This window comes from Scyliorhinus canicula, chromosome 19, assembly GCF_902713615.1.
Source record: "Scyliorhinus canicula chromosome 19, sScyCan1.1, whole genome shotgun sequence".
In the NCBI taxonomy this organism is placed as follows: Eukaryota; Metazoa; Chordata; class Chondrichthyes; order Carcharhiniformes; family Scyliorhinidae; genus Scyliorhinus; species Scyliorhinus canicula.
The window spans coordinates 80,106,299-80,121,509 of record NC_052164.1 but is presented as its reverse complement, the minus strand read 5'-3'; the positions used below and the strand labels follow the sequence as shown (position 1 = coordinate 80,121,509).

The 15,211-nt window shown below is 42.5% G+C and overlaps 1 protein-coding gene across 3 annotated transcripts in view; it reads left to right on the top strand.

Annotated features, from left to right (window-relative positions):
• The window catches only part of LOC119954046 (potassium-transporting ATPase alpha chain 2-like), an 87,402-nt gene extending 83,259 nt beyond the window's left edge, over nt 1-4,143 (top strand). For all 3 annotated transcript variants that reach the window (XM_038778821.1, XM_038778820.1, XM_038778822.1), the window contains exon 22: nt 109-4,143. In XM_038778821.1, coding sequence (XP_038634749.1) covers nt 109-137 — 29 coding nt within the window. In that variant the 3' untranslated portion in view covers nt 138-4,143. The remainder of the gene's footprint in view (nt 1-108) is intronic.
• Nucleotides 4,144-15,211: the final 11,068 nt, after the last annotated feature.

Here is a 15,211-nt window from a genome sequence, read left to right as displayed (position 1 = left end):
ATCTAGCAAAATGTGTGACCATACATTTTTATATGTATTGCAGAGTTATAAAGTCATGATATCCTTTTGAATAGCTTAAATATTAATGGAACAATGTGACTGTTACAGGTTGGTGGGACAAAAACATGTACTATTGAAAGTCATCTTGTGATGCTGTATGCGACCCCCTTCACCACTGGATTGAAGATGAGGTCCAGTCAGCCACAGCGAACAGACGCAGCAAAGACAAACTTTGCTATAGAAATGTGTGTGAAAACCGCATTCGTTACATAGAAGCAAAATATGATGAAGAGAAAATTCCAAAGTTGGAGAGCAATAATTTTGGTATTTTACACTGGGAGAGATTTCAGTTTAAACAGACCAAGTAGTTGATGGATACTTTAACAGAGTTACATCTAGAGAAACACCCAGTACTAGTGTAAAAAAAAAATCCGCATCCATATAACTATATCCCAGCACTTTACAGTTTGCACAAAATGAATTTTTAATTCAATATGTGGCCTTTCGTCAAACTTGCACATTATTAATTAAATCTAATTATTGAATTGATAGAAAATGAAAGCTTTAATACATTTTATTGTGCTTTTACTTCACAATTTTATACTCTGCACAGTGTAGGATTAAAGTGAAAACAAAAGCACTCTAGAATAAACCAGAGACAGAGAGGAACGATAACCAAGAGGGCTAGAAACACAAGCCTGTGGGCAACATTGTACAAACATTTAAACTATTAAAATAGATGCTACAACCTTAACTTGAGCAGAAATCACTAAATGTGAACATGGTAATCATTTGGTTTATTTGTGAACCAATTAGAAAAGCCACAGTTTCATAAATTTTGTGACCAGGAATTAGTTCTGCTCATAAATGATAGTCTGTTTATAAATGATAGTTTTAATAAATAATTGAATGTAACTTCACTGTTAAATGCCTTCAGCGTGCTTCGCTGATCGAGGTGTTGGTGTGATTTTACGTCTCCCATGGGGTGAAGTACTCTGTTTGCCTGGCAACAAAATATGGGGGAAAGTATTACCTTAGTTGCAGGAAACAAGCATCATGTTTATAAACATAAAGTTGCAGAAAAGGGCATGGAGGAAGAAATTAATTGTCAGCTTCGACTCGGTGGCAGCACTCGGTTTTGTGTTTAAACTCCACTCTAGAATTTGAGCGCATTAACGAGGTTCACACATCATTGCAACACTGAAGGAAATATCTTTGGATAAAGTTAAACTGAGGCCCAGTCAGTCAAATGAACATAAAAGACAGCAAGGCACAATTCAAAGAGGACCAAGGGATTTCTGCCTGTGAACCGGTTAACATTTATTGCCGTTTGTGGGGAACTTACTTTGTGGAATGCTTCCTACTTTACAACAGAAATTAAACTTTCAGTTTTGGGTTGTATCGAGGTCGTGAAAGGTGTTTCATAAAATGCAACTTCTCGCCTTGTATCATTTCCCTGGTTAGGAAGGCGAACAGAATGGCACAGGCCTCTCTATTCTTAATGATTCTGAGATATTGATGAGTGATTGATTTACCCTTTAATCGTTCACTCTTAGTTTCTATGGCAGTTAGCATTTAATAGCTGATAAATTACCCTTTTTGAAAAGTGGCCATTGGTGCGATCTAGGTTGGCAGTTTGTTCCAAGATCCCAAACAGCTATAGGTACCTAATCAGTTAGAGCATTTAGTTATCTAAAAATGATGGCCACACTGCCGTGATATCGTGGTTGTGTTGGAATTCACTGACTGACCACGAGGAGTCTCACGAGTATATAAGTGAATGTTAAAGTCAGCTGACTTCAGACTGGCTGGAGGAAGTTGAAGAGCGAGGTTGATTGGCATGGTTTTACTGTTTTTCATGTGTTGTCTTGTATATAGTTGACCCACAGTTAATCTTAATAAATCAGGCCATCTGACAAGAACATTAGATATAGCACTCCTAATATCTTCCAAGCAAGGTGCTGAACAAAACCACATCAGAAAAATGTAACGAGGGGGGCTTTTGTTTCTGACCTGTTATGTTTATATTAAAGAGCCTTGAATCCAAGCCCAAATATTCTCTTACTAACTCTGAAGTTGAAAGAGTTAGTATGGTCAGTTCCTGCTTCCCTTCCTCGAGCTTTAACTGTGAAGCGAGAAGAGCTGTGAACAGGAGGTGGTTAGCAGGAACATTGTGGTGAGTGACTTTTTAAAAAAAGATTGAGCATGCTCAGTAACCATGCTAAAATGAAAATGGCAGCAGCGTTATTGGGGAACATACCAAATTTACCAACAGTGCTAAAATAAAAATGCGCTATTATAATGCACTTAAACTAGTACAAGTATCCCTATTTAATGTTTACTTTGAACTGAAACTATTGCAGTAGATAAGATTTACCATCTGCAGTGGATGAGCGAGAGGGAGATGGTGATGCTGACTTTTTGAGCGCCTTCTTTGCTTTTCCTCGGGATTGACTTAGGATGTCCAGACGAGCTCCCAGCTTAGCTTCATAATAAAGGAAGCAAAGAGAGACTTTAATCTCTACTTTCCCAAGATGCTTGTAATTGTTTTACTTTCATTATAAGACTAATTGTTTTCCTAACAACTGGAATACTAAAGAAATAAGGTATAGTTTTAGGTGTGTTTAATATTTCTGTGCCTGGATGGCTAAAAAGTGTTGTTAGTTTTTTAACTGGAAGCCAGAGCAGTTGGAGACACTATCTTGGGTAGTGAATATCTCTGAACTCTGCCAGGAGAAAGACTGGGAGCTATATAGCGGCAGGCTTTGTACTCGTTTCAGTTCAGCCAAACCAAGGAATTGGGATGGAAAGAATGTTTAAGACACCCAAAGTTAGAAGAACAGAGACCAAGGTATCGTTCAGAATTCAAGCAAGAGTGAAGAAGATATTGTGAGTTAAAGAGACAATCGTAGCCACTATATTGAAAATTGGGACAGCAGACTCCTGAGGTAGATGAAATGTTTGAACTAACAAGCTCAGATCGCTCAAAAGTTGACTCAAATTCTGTCAGTCAACTTATTTATTGGAGAAACCAAACTGGTTGGAGGTCATGCTGGAAAAATAAGAGACATCAGAGATTTTGGAGGTACAGGTGGCTAGTTACCTTCCGATTGATCCTCTGGCACTTGAAGGAGAAGATTTCTCCTTAGAGCAGAGAATGTCATGGGGAACTTTAATATATCGTAATTTTCCAGCCCTTTGTGTTGCCAGGATCTTCGAGTCGTGCCCAAAGCGACCCCGGGTTCACCGGTGGCAAAGTGGACAAGCCACACCGTAGACTTTGTTGTGATTGGAAGATCTCACTGGCAGCCAATGGGGAGCTACCTCCTCCCTGGGAGGGTTTTGGAGAAAGAGCAGAGGGGGTAGAGATTAATAGGAAGCCTCTTTCAGAGAATTGACAAATGGTGGGTCAATCAATGTTCCCAAAAGTAATTCTGACCATTATTATATCTGGGATCATACTGTGAGCGAATTGACTACTCTATTCTCCGGCCGGCTCCCCACCATTGGAACACAACAGTGACTATTTGTTAAAACTACTTATTGCTGTTATGCACTTTGAAACAATCTGAAGCCTCAGTAGGCATTAAATAAATGCAACTCCTTTATACAAGTATTTGGTCGAATTTAACTCTTCATTACATACCTTCCCAAATTTATCTAAAATATTGGAACAACCATTTTTATACATATCCACAAACTGCTTCCAAATTATGAGCAATGAAATTGCAAAAAGGATGTTATTTCTTTACAGCTTTGCTTGCAACATTTTTCTGCAAAGGAGATACCAGGAACTCCGCATAGTGATGATTACAGTCTAGGGCAGCACAGTGGCGCCGTGGACCCCAGGTCACTGTCCGTGTGGAGTTTGTCCATTTTCCCCATGTATGCGTGGGTCACAACCCAATGATGTGCAGGGTAGGTGGATTGGCCACACTAAATTGACCTTTAATTTGGAAAAATTAAAAATAAAATAGGTCCTCTAACTGGCACACTCCTTTAGTTGTAACTACATGCCAGTTTGTACACACTAGCTTCAAAATATATTACTACGATATGTTTGATGTATTTATTCTCGTTCTGTGTACTGTTTTTTAAAAATTTCCATGTAAAGAATAAAAGCTGTTGGCAACTTTTGACCTACCTAGGAATTTGTAATTGACGATATTATCATTGTTCAGTAATGGTACATAAACGGGTGTTGAAGCACAGGTTGGTTCTGGAAGACACAAAACTGCACACTCAGGATGAGAAACTCTTGTCCAAGGCACAAAGCAAAAGCAAAATAATTATGATTCTTAAACTGTTCTTCCTTTTGGATCCTTACTGCTGCAGCTTTCCTTCTCCTGGTCTAGCTCAGCAATTTCAGGTGAAAGGTTTTTGGATTCAGAAGTATAAAACCCTCCCAATTAAAAAAAAATGTAAAGTCTGAATTTTTAATTTTGAATACTAGCGTCCTCCGTTCTGCATGACTAATATTTGTGAATTAAGCAGAATTTATGTAAAATATAAATATATTTGCCAGGAAGCAGTGAAGTAGCCTGTATCTCCTTGACTGCTGCCATCACAGCCAAAGTCTTTTTTCTTCTGGCTCAGGAGTAATGATGAACTATGCCTCAGATTGAAGCAATGGTAAAACTGTGCCAACAAGGACACAAATTCTGTCATTTTAATCCCTCTCCTCTTGGGGAATGGTCCAAATTCACCTCTTCCATTGGCCACAGGGTGCAAGTCACCTTGTGTCATTTGGGGTGCGATTCTCCGACCCCCACGCCGGGTGGGAGAATCGCGGGAGTGCCGGGCGATTCACGCCACGCGATTCTCCCACCCCCCCCCCAAACGACAGGCCGCTCGGGGAATCGCCGCTCGCCGTTTCTAATGGCTGAGCGGCCTGCCTAATCCGACCGGTTCACGCCGGCGCCAACCACACCTGGTAGCTCCCGGCATGAACAGTGCGTGACCGCTGTGTGTGGGGCCTGTGGGGGAGGAGAATCGAGCACCAGGGGGGGTGCTCAGAAGGGGTCGGGTTGGCGTCTCTGAAAGACGCACTCTTTTCCCTCCGCTTCCCCACAAGATCAATCCTCCATGTCTTGCGGGGCAGCGGAGGGGAGGACAGCAACCGCGCATGCGTGGGTTGGTGCCGGCCAACCTGCGCATGCGCGGGTGACGTCATTTAGGTGCCGCCGGCCGCGTCATTTACGCGGCACCGCTTTGCCGTGGGCGTCAAGGCCCGGCGCGCGTAATTGATGCGGTGTAGCCCCCTGGGTGTGGGAGAATAGGGGCGAGGAGCAGCCTCCGGCGTCGGCACTTTGTCTCCCTTTGGGAGAATCGCGCCCCTGATCTTTGCACCCTCTGTTTTATGGATCGTAAACTCACTTACTTCCTCAGACCCCAGAAGTTTTTCATTCCATTACAAACAAATTACATTTTCTTTTGCTAAAAATTCTGAAAAACCGCAACACAAAAAGTACTTAACTCACAACATACATCCCAAAACTTCCGCCAAACCCTGGCGTACTTTTAAAATAAATTTGGTCCATAAGACCTATAAATCTGCATTACCTTATGCACACTTCAAATAAACCTCAACCCCAAAACCCCCACAATTACGTCATTGTGCGAGCCTACTTATGGGCTAAAATAGCCTCACTAACACAGGCGTTGGCATTCTGGCATGCAACACCTATATACATATATACACCTCAACCAATAACAAACAAACAAGTTCCATCTACATTACAAATGGACAATCCAACACGTCCTATCGACACTACAAATAAACCACCCAATACATTCAAACCAACATTCCTCCAAATTTACCAGGAAAACCTCGTCCTCTTTGGCCCCAAATCACACCGCTCATTTCACTGCCACACCAATGCAAACATGGCCTCAAATATCAGGCGATTATACACATCGTTCATGCGAATGATCTGATCCAGAATGGCTATAGTCACATTACTAAAGATGTTATGCGCATTATTCGCGTCCACAAATATAGACGCAGGCAAATCACGTAACTTTCCCTCCTTTGTGTGGTCAGAAAAGCTCAAGGAAGATCTTTATTGTTGAAACTTTCTTTGCCAATCTCCCAAGGCCTCACATATGAAGTACCCACGCTCCACAAATCTCCTGTCCCCACCATACGGGAATGTACTATCCAAATTGTTTAAAATTTCTAAGGCTTGTTGCCTAGCCTCACGTACAGTCCAATTAATTTGTCATATTTGTCTTATCGCCCGTATGATGGCTGGCACTGAGTACCAAGGAGCCATCTCGCAAATTTCCACACGCGCCAGGTAATTTTGATACGCCATTTGTCCAAACAACACCGGCAGAATACCCTCGTCTAACTCAATATTCTCCACAATGACCACGCGCACATCAAACACTCTCTGTTGTAGAACAATTTCCAACATGCACACACACACACCATCCATCAAACAGTCATAAAGTCACATTCTCTTGTCAACATATTTTAACCCAATCCCCACACGCACACTAAAGCTATTAAATTCAACAGCTAAGACCACTTCCTATTGTAATATCCGAGAATAAATGAGTCCTACTGGTACAAATCAATTAAAACAATGCATGGTTGGTTTAAACATAAGAGGTCACAGCATCCTGACTCCCCAGTTCCACACTTGGGAGTTACCCCAAAGTAGCACAGAAAATCCCTCTTGGATGTTCCTACCCAGATATTGTTCAGGTCAAACATCCCCGGACAATGAACAGGACTGGGGATCATCCGACAAAGTGATTAAATCGCTAACTTCGTATAGTTCTGCCACTTTTTACACTCCTTATGCTCAGAAAGTGTCAGAAGGAACAGAGCGCTTTGTTTTTTAATTTTAGAGTACCCAATTCTTTTTTTCCAATTAAGGGGCAATTTAGCTAGCTTGCACATTTTTGGGTTGTGGGGGCGAAACCCAGGCAAACACAGGGAGAATGTGCAAACTCCACACGGACAGTGACCCAGAGCCGGGATCGAACCTGGGACCTCAGCGCCGTGAGGCTGCAGTGCTAACTCACTGCGCCACCGTGCTGCCCTGGGACAGAGTACTTTCAATGAAAGCGTAACAATTTTAAAGACCCATACTGAGTCTTACGTGGCACATCCCCGAGCGCCAAGGGGACTTCCATACCACCCCCATCCCTCAGAGGACTGTCCTGGCATCCCTGATACCCGACACGACATCCGACATCCCTGGACCCAACCCGGCAAACCCCTCACACACACACACACACACACCCCCCCCCCCCCCCCACCCCCTTCCCCGGTGCTGAGACAACCTGACAACGACCACCCCTCGTCGATTTCTGAGCCCCACATCCAATTCACTTAACTTTGAATCTTCTTCCTTTCAAGGGCCCTTTATAATAATCTTTATTAGTGTCACAAGTAAGCATACATTAACACTGCAAAAACTAATCTGCTTTATGGCAGCTAGTGCTATAAAAAGGGGGCACGCTTTCCTTTGCTGCGGTCCATTGTTGCTGGAGCCCGAGCTGTTTCAGTCTCATCCCGCCGAGTCAGGAAGTTGGGGAGATACACGGGCTTTGGATTAAGGTAAGCCACTGTGGTATGGCAACCACCAGTGTTTGCCACTCCGAGGAAGTTATGGGGCCAAGATGTCATCCTAAATTAAACTCTGTTGAATATTCCTTCAACACAGAATTCAGACTTTACAGCACTGTTGGAGCCACAAATAACTGCTTTCCGGTTTCCCAATTACCTTGAATGTTAATTGTCTCACAGAAATTCAAACTGACCACTTCAAAAGTGGCTAACTTAAAAGTTTATAAACATTAGTCCACCCTATCCAAAATCCCTACAAGTATACTATTATTACCATCTTATACAGGGTTTCCATGTACCACACATCAGGGCTATATTACAGAATAACATAGAATCTCCAGGAATGGATGTTACCTAAAATTCTACAACTTGTCCTTTAATAATTTTCAACTTTGCCTTGCCAAACTCTGAGCAGTTTATATGAGTCGCCAAGGCCAAAGTAACTTATCCCAGAGCTTTTCTTTCTGTCACCAGCAGCACCAAACCGACAGCCACCAACCCCCCTTCTCTCTCTCACAGCCTCCAGTATAACTCAGCCGAGTCCTCTCTTTCCCCCAGTTGCTGGGGAATTTCCCCCTCTTCAATGGATCGCATTGAAAAAGGGGTTGGGTTGGGGGGAGAAAAGTACCCTGGCGCGGTCCCCGCCTATGCTTGGCGGCACCAAGTGAGGGGGAAATCTGTCCTGTTTAAATTAACACCCCCTTCACCTCTCTCTCTGACCACTCCTCTCAGTCTGTCTTTTTAAAGTAAGGGATAGAATCCCCCCCTCTTTATTTTGCCCCTCTCTCTTTTGGTTCAGTCAAAAGAGGTGTTATTTTGTTAAAAAGATTACATTCGGTCTTATTATTATTATCTGTCTATATATATATATATATATAAAAAACGTCTGGCCGGAAGGTATCAGATCAGGCCGAAGCTGTCATTTCAGCCTGTCCCTTTGTACACCAGCCCCCCCCCCCCCCCCCCCCCCCACACCACCCTGTTCCTGTCCCCTTGTCAAAGTGCCTTGTCTTCCCAGTAAGTTTTGGAAGAAGTTTGCTGGGCTGTTTATCGGCCAGTGGACCCTAGCCCCAAACGCTTTGAAGCGAGGTCATTGGCCTGTGGGTGGCTCCATTTAAACGTCCTTAGTTAGTTTCAATCCATATGGCTGGACGAAATGGAAACACTCACCAAAACACCATCACCCTCATTGAAGCTCATGTCAAACCACACTTGGGCACGCTGATCGTCGCTGCTTGTACAGATCAGCACTAATTTACAATTTAAAAAATTGATCTCGAATGTCTTAATTACAATTAGAAGTCTTACAACACCAGGTTAAAGTCCAACAGGTTTGTTTCAAACGCGAGCTTTCGGAGCACTGCCTTTTTTTTTTGGGTGTGGCTGCCGATATCAAGGTGGCGGCACTGACTGTGGTGATGGCGCAGGAGTTTGAAAAACAGCTGGTGAAGAATTTGATGAGCAGGGTGATGATGGAAACCCTCAAACGGTCATTTGAGGAGGCAGTTGGCCCGATTCCTGAGAAGCTGGAAAAAACCTCTGAGGCGGCGAAAGAGCATGGAGAGGTGCTGAAGGGTGTGGAGGCTGCTTTGTCGCGTCATGGTGATAGAATCACCTAATTGGAAGCTGAGATGTTATTGGTGCAGGAGAGGAACAAGACTCTGAGGGCAAAGGTGGATGACTTGCAGAACAGATCAAGGAAACAGAACCTCAAAATCGTGGGGTTGCCGGAGTGGATGGAGGGCCCGAAGCTGAGTACTTTTCTGAGATGTTCAGCAAGAAATCTCGTGTTTGAAACAAATCTGTTGGACTTTAACCTGGTGTTGTAAGACTTCTTACTGTGCTCACCTCAGTCCATTGCCGGCATTGCCACATCTTAATTACAATTATAATTGGAGTACTTTAAAAGCTTCAGCGGGAGCCAGTTGGGCATTTACCTGTTTCTAGTGTGCTGAGCGCAATTACTATTAATGAGTAGATTTCTTGTCATGACTCATTGTATGGGACAAAAATTACTCATTAAATGTGGGTTGGTTAGTAAAATGGAACTTTTTTTGATCTGCTAGGAATATTTAATGGAGAAACAAGTGTCAGATTTCATAAAAAGCGGGGGTGTCTAAACATCTGCCACTGTTTTTTTTAAGTAAAGATTGAAGAATATGAAGTCTAGTTTGCGTTATGTAGCTGTTCAAATTTTATACAGTGACAGGTACACACCGCAGCAGAGTTGGTAAAATAGTTAATACTACCATTGAAATAGGTTGAATATTGCATTTTCATAGTGTAGTCAACTGTTTTTTCAGTGAAGTGTACTCATAATTGGGAGTAGCTTTTTAATCTGTTATAGAGTAATCAGTACTTTTATTTGTACGCTGCAGTAATTTTCTCTTTCTATATTGAACAAAAAATAGAAGCAGAATTGTTTTATTTTCCAAATCAATTTTGGTTTGAAATTGGAATTGTTTGGTCAAGCCTCACAAGCCTCGTTGAATTCTTTGAGGATGTGACGGGGCACATTGGTGAAGGTCAGGCAGTGAATGGTGTATATGGATTTCAGTAAGGCATTTGATAAGGTTCCCCATGGTAGGCTCATTCAGAAAGTTAGGAGGCATGGGATACAGGGAAGTTTGGCTATCTGGATACAGAATTGGCTGGCCGAAAGAAGACAGCGAATGGTAGTGGATAGAAAGTATTCCGCCTGGAGATCGGTGACCAGTGGTGTCCTGCAGGGATCTGTTTTCGGACCTCTGCTCTTTGTGAGTTTTATAAATGACTTGGATGAGGAAGTGGAAGGGTGCGTTAGTAAGTTTGCCGATGACACAAAGGTTGGTGAAGTTGTAGATAGTGTCGAGGGCTGTTGCAGGTTACAACAGGACATTGACAGCATGCAGAGCTGGGCTGAGAATGGCAGATGGTGTTCAACCTAAATAAATGTGAAGTGATTCATTTTGGAAGGTCGACTTTGAATGCTGAAGACAGGGTAAAAGGCAGGATTCTTGGAAGTGTGGAGGAACAGAGGAATCTTGGGGTCCACTTACATAGTTGCCTCAAAGTTGCCATCCAGGTTGATAGGGTTGTTAAGAAGGCGTATGGCGTGTTCTCTTTCATTAACAGGGGATTGAGTTTAAGAGCTGCGAGGCTTTCCTGCAGCTTTATAAAACCCATGTTAGACCACACTTGGAATATTGTGTCCAGTTCTGATCACCTCATTATAGGAAGAATGTGGATGCTTTGGAGAGGGTGCAGAGGAGATTTACCAGGATGCTGCCTGGACTGGAGGGCATGTCTTTTGAAGAAAGGTTGAGGGAGCTAGGGCTTTTCTCACTGGAGTGAAGAAGGAAGAGAGGTGACTTTATAGAGGTGTACAAGGTGATGAGAGGTATGGTAGCCAGAGACGTTTCCCCCGGGCGGAAATGGCTGTCACGAGGGGACATAATTTTAAGGTGATCGGCGGAAGTTATAGGGGAGATGTCAGAGGTCGGTTCTTTATACAGAGAGTGGTGGGTGCGTCAAATGCACTGCCAGCAGAGGTGGTGGAATCAGAGTCATTAGGGATATTTAAGCGACTCTTGGACAGGCACATGGACAGCAGTAAATTGAAGGGGTATAGGTTAAGTTGATCTTAGATTAGGATAAGTGGTCGGTACAACATCGTGGGCCAAAGGGCCTGTATTGTGCTGTACTGTTCTATGTTCTATGAGCTTGTTTTCTCTCCAGTACCAAACTTTACTACTGTTTTTACTGCTGTTTTCATGCTTTTGAAAATTTATAGATAAAAAGCATCCACTTTGCTCAATACTCTATTCCCTCAAAGTGGACTCGCAAATCTTTTGCTCTGAATTAATCAATTTTGTTCAAAGCATTAGCTTTAACTTTTATTCTGGCCTTGAGAAGCTTATCTTCTTGGGCTGATTGGTCTCTATGTAGTTACCATGGGTGGCACGGTAGCACAATGGTTAGCACTGTTGCTTCACAGCGCCAGGGACCGGGGTTCGATTCCCGGCTAGGGTTACTGACGATGTAGAGTCTGCACATACTCCCCTTGTCTGCCTAGGGTTCCTCCGGGTGCTCTGGTTTCCACCCACAAGTCCCGAACAATGTGCATGTTAGTTGAATTGGACATTGAATTCTCCCGCAGTGTACCTGAACAGGCGCCAGAGTGTGGCAACTAGAGGAATTTCACACCAACTTCATTGCACTGTTAATGTAAGCCTACTTGTGACACTAATAAAAATGTTATTATTACCTCGTTTATTTCTTTAAATGAATTTACTTACTGTTCACACCAAGAAGAATATAAACCTCTCGTTCAGTCAGGATGTCAGAGGCATAGCAATATTGGTTTTGTGGTAGATTCTTCACTTGCCCGCTGTTGTCCGCGAGATCAACCTCGGCTTAAGTACAGAGACGTTAGAACTGTGTCAGTGTAAAAGAAAACTACTGGGAAAAGTTCATATCAGCTCCTCCCCACAACTTTTGTTTTCAGGTTTCCTTGTATTTCTTTCCAAGTAACTAGAATGAACTATTTCTCAAAAATCTCACATTGCTACATTTAATCCTTTTTGCTGCTGAACAAAATTATTCACGACTTCTCGCTCCTTTTTTGAAGGAGGAGGCTAGACAATCAATGTCTTCATTGATTGGCTGCCACAGTTGGATTTACAGCGAGTTAAATGGCCGCCCTTTAAATACTATAATATTTCTACTAATAATGTTATTCCATTATTAATACACCACAACAGCAAGATGATGATCTGCCAATAAGGGCACTCATTAGCTAACGGATGGATTAATTACATCGAATTAACAGCACATGAACAGGCTCTTCAAAACTGGTAACCGCAAATGCTTATGTTTCACTTGCCTCCTCCAACCCTCGATCAGCTCACCTTATTTTTATAATCACTGTGGGGAAACTGTAAATCAATGTAACCGTTTTTGCCAAAAAAAAAACAAATTAAGAAATTAGCAATACGATTTCACTTCTTGTAACTTATTTTAACATGAATCAGAATCAAAATAAATTAAATATGAGTTAACTGGCAGATAATTCTCAAGTAAAAAATGTATCGTCAATACACAGGTACGCAAGTTATTTCCTGCACATTCATGATTTTCTGCATAGTGTGTTACATGTGCAATCTCAGCTGCAAATCAGCCTCTGGGATGGGATGGGATTTTCCACTCCTTCCACTGGTCAGATCTTCTGGTCCGGCTGTAAGCAACCCCTGGCAGGGGTTCCCAGCATTTTTATTAGTGTCACCAGTGAGCAATGCAAATGACGATCAACTTTGGCGGCACTGGACGATCCTGCCGATAGCCAATGGCGAGCACCGCAGAAAGACATGCACCCACTCAATCAATTCAGCCCTTGAGTCGCGTTCGCTGATAGTTCTATTCAGTCCAAGGTCCCTGGATACTGTTAACATTGACAAGGCACAGGTGTACGGACCATCTCTCACTTGGGTCACGTTAGTTTTTGAGTTCCTATTCAACTGACTAACCAACAACATCCTGTGCATCATTTAGTCCCCTGATACAAATGTTCCCATTTTTTGCAGGCCTGAGCTATTCGCTCCACTTTTAGGATTCAGTCCATTTTAGTGTGCTTATACGTCGCTTTCTTACCAAACAGATGACTGATATTTTCAGAAAGCTTTGCTGACTTCTCCTCGTACAAATTCGGTCTTTCTCTTTATCTGTGGGCTGATCACCTTCATCCCCCAGCTCTCCTTTATGCCTGGACACGTTCCTTCTCTCAGCACGGTAGCACAAGTGACTAGCACTGTGGCTTCACAGCGCCAGGGTCCCAGGTCCAATTCCCGGCTTGGGTTACTGTCTGTGCAGTGTCTTCACATTCTCCCTGTGTCTGCGTGGGTTCCCTCCGGGTGCTCCGGTTTTCTCCCACAGTCCAAATACGTGCAGGTTAGGTGGATTGGCCATGATAAATTGCCCTTAGTGTCCAAAAGGTTAGGAGTTATTGGGTTACGGGGATAGGGTGGAAGTGAGGGCTTAAGTGGGTTGGTACAGACTCGATGGGCCGAATGGCCTCCTTCTGCACTGTATGTTCTATGTTCTAACCTCCTTACTGTTGGTACTGCTTTCAAGTCAAGGGTCACTGGGTTACAAAGACCAGTATTTCTTATTAACCAAGAAAATTACAATTCATCCCTTTACAATCGGTGCAAAGTCCTAAACGTCACTTTCAAACATGCTTAAAAAACAATTACAGATTCCCTGGACGTTTGAAAGAAGCTACAAATTTTCCTCACTCTCTTGCTTCCAGATCAAAGGTCATCACGATTTTTTCTTCGTGCACTTATCTAATTTCTCCTTAATTGCATCTGTTCACATTAGCTATTCCATGTGTAACTAAGTTCTATATTCCAACCACGCTTTGGGCAAAGATGTTTCTCCTGAATTTTTTGTTGGTTTTATTAATGACTATACAATGGTGATTCGTGGTTTTGGGGAAATATCACCTCTGTTGCTGGAGTTATCCATCAATATGGTGGGAGAAAGGAAGTTTATAATAAACTCAACATTTTCCCAGGGTTTTTGTGGCTCTTCCACCAAAGCTACATTAGTCAAGTGGGAGAATCCTTCAGGAATGATTATTTCTCATCACACTACAAACGTCACTGAATGTTCTCACCACCATTTTTACATTGCTCGCTCAAAAAAAAGCTTTCGCAACAGGTAAAATAATACATTTAGAAGGAGCGGTTAGATAATTTGAACTTCTGCTTTGACTGGATCTTTACAGCCATGTATTTCTTTCCTCACTTTGTACCATCTGCAAAAGAATGTGGGTACAAACCTTATTTCTAGGCCTCTTCTCAATCACACCTCTAGGCGGTACACAAAATAGTACAGAGAGATTTTCCTTCTGAGCCTCCATATTTTAGATCCCCATGGAAAATCCTCTGCCCTTCCTTGAATACATGGCCGAGATCGAGAGTTCATCATGCAGAGAGCTGCGACACACACCTTCATTGATCACAATATTTACCATCTTGTTTGGTATGGAAATTGTGCGAAATGGATCCCAGACCAGCTTTAAATGTATTAAAATGGTGCCACCCTAGTGTGAAGAGCTTGAATATTCATAGTCAATTTAATAAGTTTGCTGGGTAACATTTGGGAGCTGTACATCAATACTGGAGTTTTGCTGAGGTCAATGTGAGTATAAAATTAGCATATTCATTACAAATAGAGTCCGACTATAACTAGGGGCTTTTTCTTTGGTAACATGAGGGATGTAAAAAATGGCAGGTATAGTTCGTTGTTCTTACCTTCAGTCTCATAGTGACAGTTATGCTTGATGCAGTCTAGCAAAATCTGGGTCTTACAGTATGTATTGAAGAGAGCACATTCATTATCTGCAGTGAACACACATGTTTAAGAGCACACATTAAAAGCCACAGAATAAGTCTTATGTGCCAATGAGTACAAACTGGAATATTTAACGTCTTGATCAATCAATATTTCAAATATTTAACTTCTCTCATTTCTTCTCCCACATTTTGTGATTGTTCTAACTCATGGAGTTTAATTCCTTGATTGTCTAGACCAACTGACCATTCATTGCTCATATTGTAAGGATCAAAAAAGGGTCTCCCTGTTCCT